The sequence below is a fragment of the Opisthocomus hoazin genome, chromosome 6 (assembly GCF_030867145.1).
Source record: "Opisthocomus hoazin isolate bOpiHoa1 chromosome 6, bOpiHoa1.hap1, whole genome shotgun sequence".
Taxonomy (NCBI): domain Eukaryota; kingdom Metazoa; phylum Chordata; class Aves; order Opisthocomiformes; family Opisthocomidae; genus Opisthocomus; species Opisthocomus hoazin.
In genome coordinates, this window is record NC_134419.1 from 65462531 (window position 1) to 65487110 (window position 24580).

Here is a 24580-nt window from a genome sequence, read left to right on the forward strand (position 1 = left end):
TCCTTTATTTGTTCCTTTTCAAAATAGCTTTGATGCTTCTAACATGACTTTATTCTCCTGGGTAGACCCTGTCTGACCAAACCAAATAAATTGGCACCTGTCTCTGTCAAATAGGGAAATGGCCAAACTGTTGTTTGTTGAGCAGTAGTTGTCATATTCAAAGCTTTTCCACTGTTGTCCTCTTAGATTCACAATGAGAATGTGTGTGAACATATATTGGAGCAAAATAAGAATTAGCGCATTGTGTGAGGGTTTATTAACTTCCTGTCCGCATCTTCTTGTTTCCCTCCCCGCCACTGACCATCCACAATGCAGCAGTTGTGTGCTGTACGTCAAAATCTTCAGCCTGTTTCAACCCAGAGACCTACTACCCAGTACTTCAGCTGCATCCCACTTTTCAGTGTATAGAAATTTGAATTCACAAGGGTGGAGTAACGCTATTTTCTGTTATGCACTTTCTTTGGTGTTCCCATTTACCTATCAGTGCAAAACTTACAATGATGTTTTAAAAACAGTTCCAGGGTGCTGAAAATCCCACTGGTCCCAGGAAAGATGTCATGGTTTCAAGACTACCTTATTGTAACTGAAAACACTACTATGATAGTTATCTTTGAAATTGTATTCCATCAGCTAACCTAACAATGTTATGCCATTTGAGCTAGAGTTGACCAAAATAAGAGTATTTCTAAACTTGCATTTTCTATGAGGAGAACACTCATCAACTTTCAATGGTTGTAATTTTGAAGCCTGCTCTGGTTACAAGCAGTATGTTATGACTTTTTCATTTTCAATTCCCTCCAGGTTTACCGGAACAGATGGACCAAGCGGTTTCGGATTTGAGTTGACGTTTCGACTAAAGAGAGAAACGGGGGAGTCGGCACCACCTACCTGGCCAGCAGAGTTAATGCAAGGCTTAGCCAGATACGTCTTCCAGTCAGGTACTGCAGGGTGAAATACGCTGCCTCACTTTCTCCTGCTTTTGTTCTGAAGGCTCACATCTGTTACACGGTGTGACACTTGTCTCATTGGCACTCGATCAAATCTTGGGAATTACCTTTGTGTGGGAACCTGAAAGAGTGTGTTCCTTCCACCAGCCCAGCTTGCTGGGGACAAAGCCCAACTGCTGTTCAGGTAACTCCAAATCCTTAATGTTGAAAAGCTGAAGAGACAGAACAGTTAGTAACTGTAGGAGGTCTGGCTAGTGGTTCTTTGTTGCTTTCCTGCATTGTAGATTTTGCCTTCTCTTGGTAAGAAAACCTCATTTGTGTATCCTGAAATGGCTGAGGAGCACCTATCTGGTAAGGTCTCGCTTCCCAGCAGAAGGGCTGTGACTTCCAAAAAAGATGCAGTTGCTTCACAAGCACATCTTCTCCCGTCGCCTCTGCAGCTGAGTGGCAGCAACGTATGTAAACAAGGAGTTGCTGAGATGAGAAAATGTAAAAGTCATAAGGGATGTCAAGGCTGAGAGGGCCAAAGAATTAGCAATCGGGAAACATTAATGCAGATGGAGACTTGCTGGAAAACTGAGAACCAGGGTGTCTACAAAACGTCCTCTTGCATACTCTTTCTGGGTTGTGTTTATACCAGTGGATGGAATGTTAGTTTGTAGCGTGAGCACATGAAGACCTGTGGAATGGTTGAGTGCATACTGTACTTGAAAGGCACTCTCCAGCATCACAAGATCTGAATGAAAATATTTGAAGAACTTTTTTTAACCTAGTTTGAGGTCCTTTACAGGTGAAGTACCTTCTAAATCAATGATTATTGAATTTGTAACATTTGGCGCTTGCGCTACTGGTTAATAATTGCTCAGTAACTTCAGATTCTATTGCTGGTTTTCAGTTAGCTGGCTGACTCTCAAAGAGGAAAGGTCTGGGTGAAAACACAATTGCTCTGCTAACCTCTGACAAATCTCTGAGGCAGTGGCAACTCTCACGGGTTGTTTTTTCTAAATATTGACTGACAGAGACCAGTGTCGTCACCACAAATTATTGCTTATCTTCATATAGGGAGTGTCTCTTGTCTCATGTTGCAGTTTAAAATGATATAAGCTTTTGTTTTTTTGCAACCTTTGCTGTGTAGTTATCTTCGCCAGTTGCCATCCAAATTTGGGCTCTGCTTTCTATCTTGATTTTTGCTACTCTTAAGCTACTAAATCCACATGACTGTCAATCATTTTTGCCATTATTTGGGGTTCCTGTCCTGCCTAAATTGTGTTGTATGGTAGCTTTTTGATACTGATCATGCAGTGATGAATTCATACTTACATTTTCTGTGTATTGACTGCAGGGTCTGAAGAAAACATCTGAGTCTACAGTCTCCCTCTTAGATATGAAATAACGTATTTTGTGTTAACTTCTCTTACATATAAGATCCCTTTTGGAGCCTTTTAAATTTTCTAGTCCAGAGTCAGTTCTGATAACTATCTCCTTTAATAGAGTAGTTTCAGTGCCTTCTATTTGCATGTTAAGCAGCCTCTCTATAGCAGTTGGTTGATTGTCTCGCCCTTTCCATGGGTGAGAGGTCTGCAGAGTGAATTGGGGTTTGGTAGGGTACTTCAGGACAAACTTCTCAGTGACTAAGCTGGCACTCCGGGCAGAGGCTTTCCTCGTTTGGTTTCCTACACTAATGTAGTCTCACCTTTCTGACCTCAAAGCCAATGAACTGTTTTCGGACTGGAAAGAGCGATAGTGCCCATGCATATCAGCCTGACGTGAACTACTAAGGGCCTCCAGTATTATCCTCTGCTTATCTGTGCTGGTTTTGACTTTCTGACCACCATGACTCTTTAAAGGCACTGCTCAAATAAACGTTAATGGATTCTAGCCTCTGGTTGTTTACCTCTCAATTTACATTATTAAAAATCCCACAGTGTGAATCATAAATGGACTTCTTTCTTTGAATGTAAAATTGAGTAGGAGCCAACTCTGTTCATCATGCAACAAGCAAACCACATGTGGGGTTACCTTAGGAAGGGCATGAGCAGCAGATTGAGGGAAGTTATTACCTCTTCAGCACGGCACTGGGGAGACATCACTTAAAATACTGTGTCCTGTTTTGGGCCTCCTGGTTTAAGAGGTTCTGAAGAACTGGAGAGAGTTCTGGGTGATTGGGGTCCTGGAGCACATAAGCTGTGAGGGGAGCTGGAGGGAGCAGCGCTGGTTCAGCCTGTGAAGGTGCAGGCTGATCTAATGGGAGCCTGTGGCTGCTGGGAGGATAGTTAAAAAATTGTGAGGCCAAGTCCTAGATAATACGAGGGGCTACAGCTCTGAATAATAGTACAGAAGGTTCTGGAAGGGCTTGAGGGAAAACTTGTTCGCAAGGAGGGTGGCAAAAGACAGGGAACAGTTTATAAGAGAGGCAGTGGATCTCCATTCCTGAAAAGGTTCAGGACTTGGCTCAATAAGGATACAATTACCCTGATCTAGCACTGGTGATGGCTCCACTTCAGATAGGAGTCAGAGTGAGAGACCTCCAGCGGCCCCTTAAAATATCACAGAAGAGTTGGATTTTTTTCCATACAGCTTCATGCCCTTCAGCAAGCAGCTGTGTGCTGTCACCGAGTATTACCAACCATTCCTTGCCCGGTGTAAATGGAAACTGTATTCTTTTGCAGCAAGTGATCACGCTCTAGTTTTATATTAGTGCAAATTTGTCTGTCAGTGTCTTTTTGAATAAGAACTTTCTCAGGCTAAAATCTTCTGGCTAGTCATAGACGTCACGTTAATCCTAACAAGGGGATGCTTTTAAAAATAAGACTTGTAATGGGGCAGACTCTGTCATGTTTCTTATTCATCTCTCGGGGCAATACCAGTTGAGCATAGCTAGATGCAGTCATTTTGTAATTTGGTGTAAGCTTGCTCACTCCATTGCTCTGCAGAGTCCCCAGTCCTTCTGCTACATCTGACATGTCCCACTTTGCTTTGCTTTACTCCTGCAATCTGCCCTGCTCAGGCTGGCAGTCTCCAGAGCAATTCCCACATCTTCCCTTGCATCACCCCTGGGTGATCAGGCACCCAGTGTTATTTTTGTTCTGCCTAGCAGGCTTTCCCCCAGTCTAATGTGTCCACTCTGCAAAGCCAAGTGAGCTTCTGCCATCATCTTTTTGCTTGGTCTTTTACAAGACTTCTCTGGTCAGATGTTAGACCTTTAAAACTGTGAAGTGTTTGAAGGAGTGGTTCTTCTGAAGCCCACTGGGCATTAGGCAGGCTGTGGCATGACAGCATTGATTTACATGATGAAAGGTTTCTTTTTGCTGAAGTTCTTTCTGACTGTGCCACTTGGAACATTTGACAAATGCTCCAGTGATAAGCGCAGTTTGACTCTGGTGTATGCACCTTAATGTTGTCGTCTTCAGTTTGTTTTTTAAAAAAAATCTGTGGAGTCTCTTTAATACTCCAAAATAGCCTTAGAAACATTTGATGAACCGAAACAACTTAAGTAGTGCTTATGAATCCACTCACAAACCAAGAAGAAAGAGAAAAAATAAAACTGGCAGGAACGTTTTGGATAGGGTCCAAGCACTTTCGCACGTCAAAAGATTGTTTACTTTGAAAGCTATGCTAAGAGCTAAATTCTTATCTCCTGAATAACAAGCCAACTTTTTGGTTATCATAGATGTGCTTTGCTGGGTCCAGTTGAAGTTGGGGGAGAGTAGGGAGAGTAGGGTGTAGTTACGCTCTTGCTGAGCCCAAGCATTTTCAGATGGTGATTACCAAGTTGAAAACTCATCTAGCAGCTAATGCCGTCCTAAATATAATGACTGTGTATTGCAGTTATGAAGCATGTCTCATTGCAAGTGATGTCTTTTTGTAACAAACACTTCTAGGCAAATGAATGTTGTGTTCCTTTGTTTCCGTCTCTCCTGCACTGTGGCTGTGCTTTAGAAAAGCAGTCTCCTGCGTTGAATTTCAGACCTCTTCGAGCCTTGGCTTCTCTGTTCACTGTAACAAACACTTGATGCTTTGTGCTTTTGATTAAATGGCAGCACTTCCCCTCCTTCAACAAAACCAGGCATGCAAGTCTCAAGAAATTTTATTTGTGGCTTTATCTGTTCTTAATTTTATCACTGTTTGACCATGACCACAAATTCCAACTCTGTTATTTTTAGTTTTAAAAAAAACCAAACCTGCAAACCTTGAAAATGAAACTTTGCACAGTGCGGTGACCTTGGCTTGTCACGGTTCATGGGTATACTGGGAACATCTCGCGGTAGAACAAATTTATACTTCAGTTCAAATGAAGAGGAAGAAATGCTCTTCCTACACAAAGCTTATCTGGGGCTTGTTAACAATTATTAACTCTTTAGGTACTGCAGTATTATGACGCTTGATCAGTATAGAGGCCATGGTTTGTGCTTTTCTGAAACTAAGATCTGTGTGTTGTTTTTTCCCTCTGAGGTAAAGTTAGGTTGTTTTCAAGGGCCTGCCTGATACACATCGTGAGGGCAATATATTGGTGTAGCATAGAAGCAAATGTCTTGTGTGTATGAGTTCTTGCTGCTTCCATGTTTCTTGGCCTGAAAGAAGCAGCTGCATCTCTAAGGTACAGGTTTGGAGAAATTGTCAGGAAAAACTCGTCATGCATAGAGCCTAAAGATATAACAGTATAGCTTATGTCATGGTTATATTCTCCACAATGCATGAGTTGTAGTGGGAAACCTAGCTCATGAAAATTGCTCAGAGGTATTAAGACAATGTCCATGAATTAGTTAGAGGTTTGCAGGCTGGCTGAGCTTGGTAACATTGACCCCAGAATGTGTCAGCCTGAGCAGTCTGAGCCCTTGCCGTTGCAGGGGGACAAGGTAGTGTTACAGAAGGCTGGAAAATGGCAAGTGCTGTTCTTCACCCCCATCTCCCCCAACAAAAAAAATCCCCAACAAAACCAGAACAAACCCCAAAAATGCAAATACCTGAGTTTTCTAATTGGTCAATCAAACTTCAGGTCTTAAAAAACCACTAGGAAAAACAAGCCATCTAGAAAGCATCCAGGGAATAATGGATGTTCCAGCGTGGATTTAGCAAGAGTAAATTGGAACAAATCAATTGTGACAAATTAACAGTCACCATGGGAAGCAGTGAATGTTGGTTACCTTGATACTAGTGAGACTTTTGACATTGTTCCTTCCAACAGGTACGTGAGCGAGCTGAGGAGATGCGATTCTGATGATAACTGCAGAAAGAGGGATGCAGTGCGGGTTGGATATTTAGACTCTGAGTAAATGTCAATGTGTAGTCACCAACCACGAAAGATGTGTGGAGTCTGGATTCCTCTAAAATCAGTCCTAGGGCTCGTGCAGTTTGGTATTGACCACGATGATGAAATGCAGAGTATCTTGACGAAATCTGCAGACACAGCAAAGCACTGTGACACAGAGGGCTAGAATTCAGAACGACCTTTGCAAATTGCGGAAATGGTCTGAAGTGTCGATGTGCAGTAAGGTCAGGGAGGTGCAACACGTGCAAGGTCCTGTTCTTACACAGGAATAATTCAATGCACAATTATCCGCTGGGGAAAGGCACCAGTTCTGACAGGAGAAGAAAACAATATGGAGTTACTATCACCAAGGAGCGATACCTAAGCCAACTCTCTCTTCATGCTGAGATAGAAGTAAAATTATTCTGGTGTATAAATAGAATTATTCTGTGTATTGCATATGACAGAGTCCTACGCTGCTGGCAACACATTGAAGGGAAAGGGAGAGCACGGTATCTTGTTTTGGGCAAAAGACTTTGAAGTCAGATGCATCCCAGTTGGAGAGAGTCTGGAGGAGAGCAGTAAGAATGACCCAAAGGTCCAGAAGATAGGACCTGTGGAGGAATGATCAAAAGAGTTATATTTGTTTAGTCTAAGGAAGAGAAGATGGAAGGAAGATGTGAGAACAGGCTTCAAATATGCAAAAGGTTGCTGTAGGGAAAAAAGTAATAAATTCTTCTGTGTGCCTACTGGGGGTATGAGAGGCCCATCACTACTAAAATTTCTGTAAGGTAGGCTTAGGCTTTGTGATTAGGAAAAACTTTTGAATGATAAGTGCAGTGAAGCACTGGAATAGCTGCAGATTCCTCATTGCTGCATAGCTTTGAGAACAAGTCAAACTATTCTGCATGGATATTGGTCAGGAAGGGTTGATTCTTCCTTTAGGTGAGGGCAGAGTAGGAGCCTTCTGAGTCTTCTGTATATTAGAAATAAATCTTGACTGACTCGGCTTCCTCTTCAGGTCTTCTGAACATAATTTTCTATGGTTCCGTAAATACATAATTGATCTTTTATCATAGTTTCCTGATTACTGAAAGATATTTACATGTGAGTTTTGAAGTCAGCTAATTAAAGTTGAATTTTAATATCTAACCTTTGACTACTAATGAGTAGGGAGCTGTTTGTATCTTGGGGACTGCAAAACAGTAGTAACAAAATCTACAAGCAGAATAAATAATCATGCAAGATGCAATTTTTCAGTGGTAATTTAATGTAGATTTCAGCTGATTACTTCAGGAGAAACTTGCTTACATGAATTATTCCTTAGAAAATTCATTACTTTATTTCTGAAAAGTGTGTTGGACAGCTAATTCCAGCAGGTACAGGACAAGTTACACACGTTGATAAAAACGTGTCAAAACAACGACCAAACTAGCTATAGCTGATTGTTGTGTTGGATTTTTCACCACAAACACCTCTCTTGGCATGTCTGCCCCCTCTGCACTGTTACGGCGAGGGATTCCATTTTCAGAAGATAAGGTATGAAATACCTTCTCTTGCCCTTCAGTTATTTCTGTGAAACCTTTAGGAACTTAGTATCTGTGAGCTTCTGTCCTCTGGGAAATTGGCCTGCAGACTTGCATTGTGACAAAGTTACTGGAATGGAGGATGGTTCTGACTGATGTGTGCAAGTGCCCAAGGCAGCACAGCCACGCAAGCCTTCGGCAGCCAGGCTGAAAAGCAAGCCCAAAATGAGGTATGTCTAGCCATCCTGAGCTATTTCTGACATGTCATGCGTTCTTCGGGTAGAAATTATTGTCTGACAGCTTATCCATAGTTTGAGGAAGCACGTACGCAGTTCATGCCTGTCATTGGCCAGCTGCATCAATCTGAGGGTGTTATGCCAGCTCTGTGTGCCTCGGTTTCCCCTTTGGGGAACAAAGGTGATTACAGGAGTTGTGAGGACTGCAGGTGTAGATGTGCTCTTATTCAGCAATTTCCATCTGGTTCAAGTTTACTCTGAGCCATGGAGGCACTTTGTGTTTAACAGGCAGTATATCTTTTACACTGGCAATGGGACTCAGTGGGATGAAGTGGTTTGGCTGGGGTTGCAGACCTGCAGCCATTAAGCCAGCAGATACCTTGACACCTGCTGCCCTGGCGTAACCACTAGACCTCATCTTCAGATCTTCTGGAGTCCAGAAAGCTTCAGTGTGGTAGCCTCAGTGACTCTTTCCTTGCCAACATGTTTTCAGACATTTTTGGCATAGGCCAATTTCTGTGTTTAAAAAGGAGAAAGGAAAAAAAAGAAAAAAAAGCAAAACCCAAAACAAACTCCTTGCTTCCTTGAATACGAATGAGGCATGTCTAACTTGTTTGTAAAACAGTGTTTATTTCTTCCCAGTACGATGACTAAAGCCAAATAAAATCTCCTAGCAATTCATATATATTTTTCCCTGATTGTGCCTTTGTTTTTTTTTTCAACCCCAGGCTGATTTATTGTTCTCTTCTGGTTGCTATGGCTCTGTAAAATACATATTTCTTTTCTATCATCTGTTTGTAATATTGACCAGTTTCCAGTGTAGAGCTGGCCCTGGCTCCTCTGTAGTATTCCAGGATTTTAGATTAAAAATGGGGGGGATTAACTGTGGTTTTTAGTTCTACAAAGAAGTATAAGTCAACATCAATTTCATTTTAACAGAACCTGTTTCATAGTGAACTCTGCTGTGCAAACACTGGAACTGTAGCATGGTAAAGTTTATAAAATAGCCTCCTGGCTGGTTGTTTGCTGTAGGTGAACAGTACTCAACCAAGTGCGCAGGCTGCATGCCTTTATTCTGCAAAGGGGTATGGAAACATTAAGTCACTGGTTCCAATTTAACCCAAGTTTGTCATGGCCAAAAGCTCTCATCATCTGATAGTTATTCAGTGGTCCATGAGAAATTGGTTGGGTTTTAGCCTAATTCCTCTTAGATGTTTTTTCCCATAAAACAAGCTGTTCTGTGAGCACCAGCACAGATCAAGCCTGGTCCTTTACATCTTTGTGTGCTAGCCCCGCTACGTCCCGCTCCACTGCGATAAATCCACCTCTCCCCATACGGCTGCCTGTGAGCTCACCTCCCCAATATTTCCCATCCCTCCCCCCCATCTCCTAAGCCTGCCTTGTCGCATCCCTGAGCTTCCAGCTGGGACGTACGTGCTGTGGCTGGTACCAGACGACATGCTGGCTGATAAAACAAACCGGTTGCTTGTGTGTGGAGTGGTTGGCTGACATGCCGGGCATGACAGGCAGCTGTCGAGCTCGTGCTTGGGTCTCCAACCTGTTGTTGGCATTCCCCGAAGCTGCCTGGAGACTCTGGAGTTGTTGGGGAGGGAATCAGCAAATACAACTCTTGTAAATTGTCCTGATAGGCATTGCAGCGAAGTGCTGGCTGCAGATGGACCCAGCCCTTTCTACTCCCCCCTGTCGATCACAAATAAAGCTTATGCAGCACTGCTAGTAATCCAGAGAGAGAAGCGTCTGTTCTGCAAAGCTTTTGATCAGACAGACAACATTGAAGAGACCTCGTGGAAAACGTTTTTGTCTGCAGAAAGGATGACTCTAAGAGGAGACATTTTGTAGGCACATAAATGCATCTTCCCTTGAAATACTGTTCCAGGGTTGCGCTGGGACCGGGTTTGCTCTTACCGTCTTGTTGCTGTTACTGCTTGGGATGCTCAAGGGTTGCAGCTTGCCTGCTGGCACTGCCTGATCACCCTGCCCTGCCTGAAGCTGAGTGCCCGGTACCTGATGCATGTCCAGCCAGACAAGGCTCACCGTGCTGCAGCAGCTCTGCTCGCTCTGTGTGTGTTTGTGTGTGTGTGCACCCATCAGCCGGCATGCAAGGCAGTGCCAGCTGCAGGAAGCCCTGCCTTGGCTTCACGAGAAATGACAGCTTGCCTCGTGCCAGCCTCGGCCCGTGTGTGCAGTTGTAATCTGTGCTAACTTGATCATGTATCTGAGCTCTCGGAGAAGAGACATTAGCGTTGCAGTGTGACTTTATGTGTTTTTTCTTTGAGTGTGCTTGAAGGATGGGGCAGCTGGATGCCTATCTGCTTTCCTGATGTATCAACTCCCAGGCAAGCCTCAGGAAGCCTTCTCGCTGTTTAGTGTTTGGCATCAAACTTTTTTCCCTAATCTGTTTTGGTTTTTTTCTGTGACTGCTCTGGGTTTGGTCCAGCAGAGCTCATTGGAAGACATTATCATAGTTCTTCTTTTAACCCTCCCAAAGCAACTGTAATCTTCCAGTGCCTCCTTTCAATGGTAAGAGGGTCTTGCCAACCCCTAGCAGGGGTCTCTAGGGAATAAGCGTAGCAATATTGACTGTCTGCGACATCCAGGCTCTTCTGTGGAGGGAGCCTTTCACTTGGAAAGGAGGGAGAGGATGGGTCTTGGCACTGGTGATACTGGGACTGGTGCGTGGGTCAGCGTGCAGGGGTGCTTCTGGGTTCCCTAGATGAAATTAATGCAGTTCCTCTCTGCACGCTTGCAAAGCCTAATATTGTTTGTCTGTTTGTATGACTGTAATTTTTGGGAGCTTTGGAGTCCAATGCTTTTATTCTCAGCTGTGAGGCAGGGCAGCACACCCAGCTCCATTTTGTTGCTGGGTGTTGAGGCATGGGCTCACCAGTTGTTAGAGAGGAACTTTGCAGTGGCTGAGGCTTCCCGGGCTGTGGACAAGCACACACGTGGTGGCCTGTCCCTCCTCTGCAGAAGTCCTGTCTCGGTCACAGTGGTTCCAGGTCAGTGGTAAACCAGCTGAGGGCACAGAGCAGGAACACAGCGGTGAATGCCACCGGGTGCTGTTATGCCACCGCATGGGTGGTTCACCCCTGTTCTCCTTCTTCCTGGCAGCGTAAATGGAGTTGCATGACCTTCGGTTTTAGCCGACTAAATTAACTTTGCTTCTCTTTCTGTTCAGAATAGGCAGGGTGCTGCCCCTTTGCAATACTGGAGGCACACCAGCACCAGGCTCAGTCCTGCCCTTTGCCCTGGAGCACTGTCACTTCTTCAGCTGCCGATGGGACAAGCTGGCAGTTGTTTAGTTCAGCTGATTTTGCTGGGTAGCATCTTTCTGGCCTTTGCCTGGGACTTGCTGAGACATTGTGCCACACTGGAGGGTCTCTTCCCCATAAAATTCGTTTTGCAGTGATAGAAAAGCCCCTGCAACCTTCTGGACAGGTTTAAAAAGTGCTGGACACTTTCTCAGGAACGTGAGGAGAGGGGACCAACACCACTGCTGTGTGACATTGCCTTTTGCTTCATCAGCGCTGGTGGTGTGAACCTGGACTGTGCACGAGGCTCCTCCAGCTTCCTCCCAGTCTGCAGTTCAGCAGTAGGGAAGCGTGACTGGGAAACCAGGAGTTTCTGAGGATACCTGTACTCCTTCCTTCGAGGATGGAAAGTCTGTGGCTTATATTGTCAGTGAGCTAGCTATGTAATATAAATTAAAGCCTTTTCTTCTCTACCTTCCTAATCTCATGGAGTTTGGACTTTTTTCTCTCCTGCAGTTTGTCTGGACTGGTGGGTCAGGCTGGGTACTTCCTGCACCTTGTCATGGAAGCCACTGTCGTCTCTCCGACTTCCAGCTCTCAGCTGAGAACAGGTCTCTGACCTTCTCTGGCCCCAAAGGGTAGGCTGACACTAAAGCATGGAGAGACTTTGTGCCAGCAGCAGAGGCACAGAAAGTCTTTGTTCCTTATAAAAGACTGGTGAAATAGAAGGAAAGCTGTCTTCCCTGGACTGCTTTACTGATTGCATAGTATTTCTAAGCAGTAAGCAAGGGATCTCAGCACTGCCTGAAAGAGGAGGCTTGTTTTTAGCTGCTACTGCAATTTAGACAAAGTAGGTTTAGGCCCAGTTTGAGTTGGCTGGGTTTCAACTGATGCTGTCCCTTTTAATTCTGTCAACTCATGTCCTGTTCCTGCCAGGGACCTGAACTTGGCTCGTTGCTTTCCAGCTGTTCCATACAGTGCATTCAGTTGGTTTATTTAAAAAAAGAAAAAACAAAAAAGGGAAGAAAAAGACCTGTCTTCTTTCTGTGCTTTGCATCGGTCCACGTGCCCTGAGGCTGCCTCCAAATGTCAGGGATGGACGAAGCAGCAACGCTTGTCAATCTGATAAGTGGTTGCATTCATAAACGCACGAGATGTTTCAGCCTTCGTACCGCATGTGGGCTGCCACTGGGAGAGAGAGGACAGAAACGGACGTGGAGCCCTGTGTGACATCTCGGTGCGAGGCTGCGGCGACAGCCAAGGCGGTGGGGGGGACAGCCATCAGGCCCCGTGCCAGGACGCTTGGGTGACAGCCCCTAGTACGTGTTTGTCTTGAGTGGCCGCAGCTCAGGATCAGAACTGATCTTGCTGAAGTTTGCTGTTCAGAAGAGCGTCTCTGACTCCTGGGGTGAGAAGCAGGGGAGAAACTGCACACGGTCAGCCCAGCCTGGGACAAAGGCTTCATCCCCTGTACTGAAGGAGGAATGGAAGACAAAGGAACCAGCTCGGGGAAGGCAGAAAACTCCCCCTCCTGCTGGTGTGAGGTCCTTTGGTGTCTTATATATGAGGTTTTTGTCCCACTCGGCCTTTTCTGGGAAATGGAAGCAGCTACTCTTAACAGTTAAAGGCTTCTGCACAGAATAACATTGCCGCCTCCTGTCGAGGAGCTGAAAGCCACAACACAGAGGGATTGTTGGGCAGTTGCAGGAGCATCCTCTCCCACTGCCTGTGTGCAGTTGTTCGGGATGCACAGAGGAGAGTTTGAAGGTTACGCGTACTGAGTAGCCTTGTGAAAGGGGCTGGTTTTTCCCTTGACAGCTGCCAAGCCCACATTACATGAAGCTGTGGAGAAGAGTGGACTGAGCTGGGAGTTGGGTTCGCTGTTACATTCCCACCTTCTTACGCTTGCTATTGAAGATCTGTGCAGCAAGTGGTGCTCAAACTGTGCTTTCTGTCTAACCCGCTCTTCACTCTGCCTGCGAGAGTGGCAGTACGCAGAGCTCGTTACAGACCAACTTCTGACAGACTCGCATGCAAGGCTCCTTTGCAGCAGCCTGCTCAGCTGGGAGGCAGCAAATGGGCACAGCAGGGGAAACGTTTTGTTCTTGGTGGGGAAGAGAAATGGGGAGGGGGGAGAGAGTATATTCAGAGGCTGGAGGCAGCCCAGAGCATGTGGAAAGTGGACTCTTCTGCTTTTTGGTTTAAAATCAGGGCCTTAAAGGAATCATCTTGCAACACTTGGGATGGTGTTTCAAAAGGTACTTCATAAACAGGCTGGTGATTCTGCATTTGAACCTTAAATATAGCTCTTGGGCTAAGTTTGTTTCTCTTGCACTACTGTAATGGGTTGGTAGAGCTCAATTCCTAACTAGTATTTTACACGAATACGTGTGAATACAAAGTTCCTCTGTTTCCTGCCCTTCGGCCTCCTGCTTTGCCAAAGTAAAACAAAAGTTTGGCCTATACAAGCTTTAAATTCCTGAAAATACATGAGAAAATAATCAACGACTGAGAAAAATGCTTCAGTGCTCTCTCAAAGACCCCTACCCTTCCTGTCCATTATAAGCTCCAGAACTAATGCCTGGTTAACTAGATAACTTTTCTGAAGAGATTTCGATGTGATAACTCCATAGGTGTTTTCTCACAGACCATCTTCACTTTCTTGCCCTTCCTTGAATAACTTTTGCTAAAAGGGGTACCCTAGCTCAGTGTTGCAGTCTTTCTGTGAGATGTCTGTGCTGTGAAGGTTATTAAAAGAAGCTGCTTGCATCTGCTTTGGGTCCTTCAGAGAAGGATAAAGCCTTCGCTTCCCTTTTAAGCTCCTTTGACAGAAACATCTCATAGATATCTAGGGGAAGATCACGAGTGACTGTACAGTCTCATGGTGCTCCTGTGTCCATCTAAGCATCCACCCTTCTTAGTGGCTTCCGCACGCGCAGGTATGTAGGAGGTTCAAAAACAGGAAAGGTTTTCTGTCCTGTTGCAGTTGTCCCCCGCTGAGGACACCTGAAGGCTGTGAAATGCTGTGGGTACAAGTCTTTGTTCTAGTCACACCTGGCTGGGGAATGTTCCATAACCATAAAACATTCTGGCTTTCCCAGGCCAGACCACAGGTCAGTGTATTTAAATGAAAGGCAAGTATGTCTTCAAATTGGCCACATGGGACCACGTGATCTGTAAATTAGCTGTCATTAAATACATGTTTTGAGCTGAGTCATTATCTGATAAGAGATCCTGCTGTATAACATCCTTTCTCGCTCCTGGGTCTCCACCCCATCCTGAGGCTATTCAGTTTCTGAAGCTATTGAAGACATAAATTTGATCCTTTGAAAGGGAGCTGTAAAGCACGTGTTGCACAGGTGAAGGATGCAAAAAGCTGGTGGTGACGCAGTTGGACAGAGGAGGGAAAGAAGGGTCTTTCGCCTGGCCTGGAGCTCGTGATCTAGCAAATGCATCACTCCTGCTCCCTTGTTGTTGTTCGGCTGGGGGATGGAGAGGGTAAGGAGAAGATTGTCCCACTTGCCTGTCAGAAGAGCCCAGCCCTTCAGCACCCAAGGGCGATGGGTCTGAGTGATGGGGTGTAGAGGAGCAAGAGCTTGGAGCAGGAGAGTTTTGCAGGGCTGTGAATGAGCAACTGGGATCTGTGTTCGTTCTCCTTCTCTGCAGCACCAGGTAAGTCCTTTCATGCTGCCATGACTTCCTCCAGCCTTCCTTCCCAGTGGGAGGGAGCCAGGCAGATAAATCTGCAGACAGGTGAGAACCATGTTGTTGCAAAAGCAAGGCAGGAGATGCGGGAGATGCATCCTGCCCGGGGCATCGCTTATGCCGAGGGGCTGCCAAGCACGATGGCTGTGCCAGCTCCTGCCTCTGCTGCCTGTGAGGGATGGAGAAGGCTGCGAGGAGGAGGCTGGAGGAGCTGAACGAAGCATGGGGACGGGAGGAAGCGTGGGAGGAGGTGGTTGGCGGAGCAGGCTGTGCGGAGTCAGGGAGAGGACAGGGGGCCCACCACTCGCGGAGGGTGGGAGCGTGCCCTGGGCACGGGAGTCGCTCGCTGGGAGCTGGCGTGAGAAATTCCCGGAGGCTGCAGTCATGGAAATTGTATACGTGCGTAGAGATGGGCAGGGAGAAGGAGCAAGCCAGACACGTAGATGTGTAAGTGACGGAAAGAAACATCCTGGAACACAGAAGAGGCAGAGGAGGCCCAGGACCAAATTGATTATTGTATGATAGCATTTTAGCATTTGTTTTTTTGGCTAAAATATTACACCCTCCAATGTCACATAAGGCATCCAGGTTCCTGGGATCTACTTTGTGATAAGAAGAGCAGGATTTGTAACTCCACCAGCGGGAGCCACAGTACAGTGAGACATGTTTTCCGCCACCCCACTGTCAGCAGGGGTGAGTGGCGGCTCTGAGCAGGGCACGGAGGAGTGAGGAATCATGTTGTCCTGCTGCTGATGTACCCTGGGGAGGCACGGGAAGGCCCGATCTGGCCCCATCACCTGGCTTTCAGTCCAGGGGACTTAAAGGATCAAAGAAGTTCATATATGCTTGCATAAATTGATGGAGCTCTTTTGAGAGGATTGTTAATTTTGTAGGCTTAACAACCTGGATCTGTGCAGTGATCAACTTTGCATTTTCAACCTGCTTATCAATTAAAAAAAAAAAAAATCTGCATCACTCTTCTGAAACGATCTTCAGACTTCAGAGGTCAAGCAGTCCTTACAGTACTGATAATCTGTTTTTTTCCATGCCTTTTTCTTCTTTTTTAAAAGAACGTTTTTCCTAGGCCCCTTGTTTCTAAAAGCCCAATTTGAATCCCTGCCGTGGAGCTATTGTTTGATTGTACTCCAGGGATTTAATTCTTCCTCAGGCATCTTGTCTGTGCTGCTGTCTGCTGCAGGCACCCGCACCGTGTGAATCTGCACCTCTCTGGAGTGCCCGGGCTGGGGCAGTTCCTGTTTCCCAGGCAGGAGATCAGGGCAGCAGAACTGAACTGAAAAAGGAAAACAGGGAGGAAAAGCATTTTTTTAATCTCATGCAAATATGTCATGGCTTGGATTCTATTTGTATGTTCTTAAAACACGTTCAGTTTGAGTTGAAAATGAAATTATAAACTAACTGCCGGTGGGCCCCGCAGATTATATCACAATTGTTTTTGCCCTTCACCAATGTGTGTGTACAGTCCTTTGGAAGTTAGGAAACCAAGTAGACAGACTGAATTTAGCATTAATCTGATTATCCCTAGATTATTTTATTTAATGTGGCTGGCAAATGAGTCTGAATGTTGTGTTTTTCTTTATACTCTGTTTTGTTTTTTGTTTTTTTTTTTTAATTTGCATCTGTGTAATGACTTGTAATAACAGTATTACTTTGAGATTTTTAGGCACGATTTTCATGTTTAGTTTCTGTATTGGTTTGTTATAGCTACATCTTTGCATGCATGCTTATATCCATTATTGAGCTAGTAAGAGATATATTAAGTAGCTCTGGTGAAAAATATAGCTAATACATTTCAGTATTGGATTCTGTGTCTACCCTTAGTTTCTCTCAGTTAATTCTAGCTGTTCAGTCTGCAAAATGGTACTGAAAAACAACATCAAATCTTACTTGTGACAGATTGCCAGATTACCTTTTCTTTTTTAAACAAAACCAGAGTGTATATTAAAAACGTGTTGGAGAAAATACATTTATATAATAAATTATACAGACCATGTATGGGGTGATAGCAATGCAATAAATTACATTGTTTCTGTAAGTACCGGATAAGCTGCATTCAATTTAAACGTCTGGCTGCATCACTGTCATGCTGGTCAGGAACTCACTGGGGACCTTTTTAACATTCCCGCACCCTGAAGTCATGGAGTCGAAATCCTTCGTTGCATTGCCCTCAAATACAGAATTTCTCTGACGTCTGTGACTCGCTGCCTGCAGCTTAGCTGAGATCTCACAGTTGGATACAAAACGCAGGTTTGTACCCCTTAGAGCAGCGAGTTTTCAAGCCGCTGAGTGATGCAGATAATTAGGCCTGGCTCATGTGAGGGATGTGGTCATCTCGTTTGCGTGCCAGCATCCCCAGTGCCACACACTGTTGCAAATTTATTGGATGTATTTTTTTTAGACCAAGCTAGCAGAGAAGTGCCAAGCGTTGCGCTAGCGTAGCTAAGCAACGTTACTGGCTCGAGGAGGTGATCCAGGTAGCCACTGCTTTCTCAGGAGAACAGGCAGGATTGTTTCTTGCAGCAGTGTCTTGCACATCTCGCAGAAAAAAGTGACCGTGTTATGATGGCCTGGCTTTCTGCAGAAACGAGAGGAACACAGAAACTTGTGTTTGAAGGACGTGAGTGCCGTAGAGCTGCTGTTTTCCCAAAACTGAGCACACTTAGTAGTTATTGCACTTCGAGCTTCTCCCACTCTGTGCAGTATCAGCTCAGAACCCATAGCACACTGACCAGATGGATTTATCTAACTGATTAATTAGAACAGCTTAACTGCTCTGTTGCTCATTTTAGCTGACATTTTGAAGGAGGAGGTGTCTTAAAAGGGATGCAGAGGAACGGTCAGGCTATGAATCTATTCTCCTAACGTGAAAATCTACCTCAAGAATTACGTGGTGTGACCGTGTCAGGCAGGGGAGGCTTCTGGCATTTGGATGAACCGGGGTGATGCAGTGTGAACTGCCCTGGAGCCAGACTCCATCTGGGGACTGTGTGCCAGGCCATGCATGGACGGGAGATGTGCTTCGAGTTCCCTGGCTGGCTGCTTGCTGGTGGAACAGCATCAGTTCCTTGTTTTCTTCCGTACAGTCCCCTATGTGCGTGCCAGAGAAGGTGTTTGACTCCCAGGTGCCCAGACTACTATTTCCCATCTGTTCTGGGTGCAGGGTAGCAAGCTCACTGGAGATATTCCTTGACCCAGGTTCAGATGGGACCACTCTTCCAATGGAGATCTCTTAGATCCTAGTACTCATCTCGGTTTGCTGTCCTTTTCAGCTTACTACCTGTGGCTATCCAAGGGAGTAAGGGCTCCTAGCAGGATCCCATACATGTGAAACTGACAGATTTAAAAAAGAAATTGCAAATATAGTGGGAAGTAATCTGTGTTTCTCTCTAGAGCTAGGTAACACCTCTGGAGTGTGGACTGCATGTGTTACACTGTTTATAAAATATCTTGAGGCCAAGAATAAGACTTGGTTGTATTTGTTTAGGCATCAGCTATATTTAGTCAAATTAAAGGTGGGGGGGAATGCACTCCAAGAAAATACATGAGCAGTGTTATGCAAAGAAAATTTACTAGTCCACAGTGGAATGGTTCCCTCTGAGTTATTTCCCCAGTTCTCATTATAGAGCAGTTGGATAGTAAAGTTAGGAGAGATTGTGCAGCTGAATTATGACCGTTGCTGCATGGAAGAACCTCACCTGCTTTATGTGGGCTGTAAAAGAAAATGGATAATGACATTTTAAAGACTTCAAAATATGGGAAGCTTAACAGAGTGGTCTGGTATAACTGTCTTGTAGATGCTGCTTTTGCATAATGGAATGGTACAAGAGCTGGTCTATGGGAAATTTAGAGACTTCTAATTTCTGTGGAGCTGGAGAGAGGCTTCAGGTTTGCTATTATAAATTATGAAACAAAATAGTAAGTTTGAAATGAAATGTTTTAATGATTTCCTTGTTGAGTTCTTATGAAATCAGTGCCTCCCTGTGAAGCAGTCTGATTTCATAGACTCAGCATTCCCTAACAGAAAGGAAAAAAAAAAATCAGTAGTTTTTGTTAAAACACAAACTTGCAGAAAAAGAACCAGTTTTCAGACTGTGAGGATGGATCACCTTGCTGGCTTAGGGTTAGGTCCTGTTAGTGCACCTTCCAAGCAGGAAGGATGCAAGCATCCACTGTAGCAAGCGTGTGTATTTACAACACATCCAGCGCTGCCATGGTAACTGCTGGAGGATACGTATTTATGCTTAGGCAGGTCAGGTAGCTTAGCTCTTCCTTCCATGGAGGGAACATGTAACCACCTTAGGTTTACTGTGAGGCAGAAGTATTCAAAAGGAGTTCATGTGAATCATCCCATATGCGGTAAATCAGAGCCTTAGCTTACTCCTAAGGATTTGCTGATTCAGCCATACACTAAAATAATTTTGATTTAATTTTTTAACATATTTTCTCTCAGTTACTTTGCTATTTAATTCCTGCTGTTGATGGCTAGATCGTTTCTGTGCTTTGCCATCTGTCCCATGCATTTGACGATTCCCTGGTGAAGTCCTGGTAGCTTTTTCTGGTGCCAGCTGGTTTTGGTGTGGTTGCCTAAGGAAACAAGGCTTACGCAGTCATGCCTAGAAGACTGACTGTGTCACCCTAATGGCATTTGAACCTGTTGGCCAGTGTCAAATGGACTTAGCAGAGTGGTAGGGCTCTTGGAGAGACTTGGTTCTTAAAGGATTGTAAAAATTAGCAGGTGGGTAAAAATGCTAGCTGTGCCCTCTGCCGAGGTAGAAGGGTGGAGATGTGTTACACTTGACCTTAGACACAAGTGAATCTAAATAGGGTCCTCCTCTGTGTGCGATAGCTGCAGTAAAAGCTTTAGTCAGAACTCCTTCCTCCTTAGGCAATGATGAATCCATCCACAACATGCGAACCCCCAGAGAAAAGAACATCCTTAGTTCCCTTGTTCATAGAAGTCTTCTCCAAGCTTACTACTGAGCATGGAAAACACCAGCTGGCCACTGGTTATAGGCTTGCTATTTATTAGAAGAATAGGTCAGACTCCTCCCATTGTGTACAATGGTGTCCCTGGACACATCACATCTCTCTTTAGCTGTGGAGTCAGGTAGCACTGAAGTTCAAAGAGGCAGAAGTCTTTGCAGCAGCAAATGATCCCCGAGTCCTAGCAGACTGTACGTTGCCCTCTGGAAATCGTAGAGAAGGTGCTTGTTCAGTAATAGCCTGTGCTTTTTCACAGCTGTCGCTGAAAGACATCTCACTTTTTCCTGGATTGTGGACGCAAATGTGTTTTGTCTTATTAAGAAATACAGCGCAAAAGGACTTTTGTAACATCTGTTGTGCTTCAGCCCCTCCTCAAAACCAGTTAGAAACATTGCCACAATATGCTAATCTGCACAGCATTACAGCAGGACAAAAGGGTTGTGGTAGCAGAGCTTGTCAAGAGTGAAAAGTGTTGGATGGGTGGTTGCTGTAAATGGACGTGGATAAAGCAGAGGCTGTTCCGGAATCTGCAAGGGCTGGGGACAGCAGCAGTGTTGTGATGGGATCCTTGCAGAACCAGCTTTGCAGTTGAGGCTGTAAACTTTCAGGTTTACTAAACTGAGATAATTTGCAAAGGAATGCTCTGTGCTTATCTGAAAGAGGAGTCATGTTTTGGCCTAAAACTAGAAATTGTTTTGGGGTGCTTGTAGCTGTCAGACTGGGTCAGTGCTCCATGGACATAAACGTCTTCCTGTAATCTTTTATTTTTATGCACAATGTTTCGTTTACATGTATATTAATACCTATTTTCATGTCTGTATTTTCAAGTATTTAGTATAAAAGTAGCTTGCAGTTGTGAGTGTAGATGTCTCATTTGAGATCTGCAGTGGACTTCAAAATGTGTACTGAGAGGTATGGCTATAAAACTGTGAATGTTGTTGAGACACCCATATTGGCGTCGTTATCACTGAAGGTCCTAGTTGCATCCTTGGTTCACAGGAGTGCAAAACAGATCTCAGCAATTAGTTTGGAGACGGGAGGCTGCTTCTCTGCTTAGCCTGCATGGTATGAGAGGCGTTTGGGTGCATTAAGAGGAGTGTGGCCAGTAGGTCGAGGGAGGTTCTCCTTCCCCTCTACTCTGCCCTAGTGAGGCCTCATCTGGAGTACTGTGTCCAGTTCTGGGCTCCAGTTCAAGAAAGATGAGGAGCTACTGGAGAGAGTCCAGCGGAGGGCTACGAGGATGGTGAGGGGACTGGAGCATCTCTCCTACAAGGAGAGGCTGAGGGAGCTGGGCTCGTTCAGCCTGGAGAAGAGAAGGCTGAGAGGGAACCCTATAAATGGTTATAAATATCTGAAGGGTGGGTGTCAGGAGGATGGGGCCAAACTCTTTTCAGTGGTGCCCAGCGACAGGACAAGGGGCAACGGGTGCAAACTGAAGGATAGGAAGTTCCGTCTGAACAGGAGGAAGAACTTCTTCCCTCTGAGGGTGATGGAGCCCTGGAACAGGCTGCCCAGGGAGGTTGTGGAGTCTCCTTCTCTGGAGATATTCAAGACCCACCTGGACAAGGTCCTGTGCAGCCTGCTGTAGGTGACCCTGCTTTGGCAGGGGGATTGGACTGGATGACCCACAGAGGTCCCTTCCAACCCCGAACATCTGTGATTCTGTGACACAGGGATGCGTTTTGGGGAACAACAGGAGCTGTCTTCAGGCACATCTCACTGTGTTCCTCCTTGTGAAGTGTTAGTGCTCATCGTGTACCTGAGATGAGCACGTACATTCTGTTCCTACTCGTGTCTTGGTTTTATGGAAATATGTATGTACACGTAGGAAATATTAGCACATCGTACATGTTTGTGGATGAAGGCAAGTTGTACAAAGTGGTTTATTGACAGCACTGCAAATGATAGAAAGGTGCAAAAACCACAGGAGACTTCTCACATTCGTCTGTGCTGTGATGACTTTGAGGATTTATCTGGATGTCTTGTGTTCTAATTCAACATTCATGAAAGCCCCAGATTTAACTATAAATGTGCTTTGGGGCAAATCATTTATGAAAACATTGTTGAAAAATGCTTAGAAGGATTTTTATTGTCTTTTTTTGAAAACATGAGTGTGAAAGATGGGAAGGGAGGATGCTCATCCCAGTTTCCAGCATGAGGCAAGAGAAAGTGGTTATTTAGGCCTTTGTTTCTGTAATTTCGTAGTTTCTGTGGCTACAAGTCCTGCAATTCCAGCTGTCCTCAGTGCTGCGACAGTCTGTGTACGAGAACTGATCTTACATTCCGTATGGGTTACAATGCAGCAAATGAAAAGCTGAGTTTCAGGCTCTAATTCTGAATTTTTTGCACTCTTCAAGATTTTAATTTGTTTTCATGTTATTTGCAGAAGGTTTTTTTGTTGTTGAATTGAGTAGTCAGTGTGATTTTTGTGGTGTTGGTGTGCATGCAAGGGAGAGGGAGGTTTTCTTAGTGTTCAGCGTTCACATGGACAGAAACAGGTGGGTTTCCAGCAGAGACATTTGCATTTGAAAACCTGCTCTAAACGGGCTGGGCTTTCCCAGGAGAAGCAGCACCAGCAGTGAAACGCAGCGATCGATCAGCATAGAATTGTGTGAGCATTTGATGGGCAAAATGTTGTGGTATAAAGACAGGGCCCAAGAATAAGCTCTTTGTGGCTTTGTTTCATTCCTGAAAACTGTGACTGAGAGGCTTTTATCATTAAAAAAAAAAAAAAAAATCAGCCACATTTTGGCTAACCTGGAAAATATCACAAGATCCTTTGCAAGATTCTAAGTGCTGTTTCTTTAATCCAATTTTGATATTAAAAAAAAGAAAAATCATGTTTTTCATTTCTGTCTGCTTGTATTTCCCCAACTCTAAAAGTAAAGTAGTATCTGAACCACTCCTTTCAGCCGCAGACCTGAAAGCGTGTAATTTAGTGTACGTGGCGATAAACTCTTTCTTTCAAGCAGCTTGCATTCGCTCGGTTTTCTTTCTTTCCTAATTTTAACTGAGGAAAACATGCCCTTACTTATCACAACACTTCTGTTACGTGCCTGGTTTCTCGGGCCAAGTTCCTGACGGCATTTGAAGTTTCTTTTAATTTCCTCGTCAACCGAGCTGTCCGAGAAACTCGGCTGAAGAACGCTGTGGAACCAGTGCTGGAGCGCGCCCCGATGGGGACACCTGGTGGGGAGACGCCGGGCTGCCCAGGGCGCCCTGCCCCAAGCCCGCGCCGGGGAAGCACCCTGGGGTGGCTCAGCAGGGAGGTGGCTGCGGGTGTTTCTAAGGGCAGCAGCTGCGAGGTGACTCTCGTTGGTTTGCCTGCCTGCTGCTGATGGTCCCCGCGAAGGATCCTGCGCTTGCCGCGTGGCCAGGAGTGCCCGCACGCAGTCGTGGTGGTGCCGGTGCACGGGAGTGGTGTGCAAGCACTGGATTCCCCGGTGTCTGTTGGTCAATGTGACTGGGGACAAAGCTGCAGTTCCCGGCAAATGCTGTTTCTTTCTTGCCGCTGCAGAAGCTGGTATGTTCAAAGATTCTCAGGTAAGCCCTATAGATAGTTATTTAAGAGATGTCCTATTGACGTGTATTTGGAAGGTGAGATGGGAGTTGGGTGAAGATCCAGGACCACATCTGCTCATAGCCGCAGGGCAGAGGAGAACCCTCCTCAGAGTTGGATCCTGCTCTGTATCATATGAGATGCTCCAGTCTCGACAGACAGCAACTCAAGTGACCATTGACGTTTTCCAGTCCTAGTCCTCCAGTGGGCAAGGCCTCCCCTCCCACTCTCCCGTAAGAGTGGCCTTGGGAGAGACCGCGGTGAGGACAGCAGCAGAGGACACTGTGCTTGCCGGCTGAGTTTGGAGGCAGACAGACAGTACTCGGTTCATCCCTGGGGCACTACACCTATGTCAGAGGGCAGATGATGGCTTGCAAGATGTTGGTTTGTACGTGCTATAAAAGCTCTACCTGGCATGGGACAAACACAAGACCCAAGGACAAGGCGGTTGGCTAGGTAGCATTGTTGCACATGTGCTCTAGAAACTGTATGCAAGTGGAGCATGCTTTAATTGGTGTGGTGATGGTCGTGGTTCGTTGTTTTACTTCTAGCTCACTGAGAAAGCAAGCGTTAGCCTTTCCTGTGATGGGGCAGCAACATACAGATGGGTTCTGGTGTGCCTTCTGACATGCACCAGCTGTGGAACATGGGGTTATCTGGGGGTTTTGCCATTCTAAGTAGGAGAGGAGGAAAACAAAGGAATGCTTATAGTCATGAAGATGGAAGGATAATTTCTGGCTCTTTGTTTTCATGCAGTCTATTCTGAAATAGAGTGAAATTTGTAGCCTACTGGTTTTCTCATTGTTTGGGAAAGAAGGAACTTATTAATTATAATTCTGCACCAGAGTCGCCAGACAATTGGGAGAGAAAGTGACTTTGACTTAGACCATCACAAGTTGGGCAGCAGACTGTGCATTTTTATTAGATATAGCAGAGTATTATTTGTGTTTAAGTCACATTTGAGAAGCTTTTCTCTGTGGCAAATCAGAGCTGCAAATTAAGTATGAATTGCTGTCCCATAGGCATCCAGTATGGCCCTGCTGACTCTGCACCCTCTCACAAAACAAGATGAATAGTAAATAAGAG

General features: G+C 45.3%; 1 protein-coding gene across 2 annotated transcripts in view; it reads left to right on the forward strand.

The window, feature by feature from the left end:
* The window catches only part of SUFU (SUFU negative regulator of hedgehog signaling), a 100617-nt gene that overhangs the window by 28493 nt on the left and 47544 nt on the right, over nt 1-24580 (forward strand). For both annotated transcript variants that reach the window (XM_075423626.1, XM_075423627.1), the window contains exon 3: nt 802-938. In XM_075423626.1, the coding sequence (XP_075279741.1) occupies nt 802-938 (137 nt within the window). The remainder of the gene's footprint in view (nt 1-801; nt 939-24580) is intronic.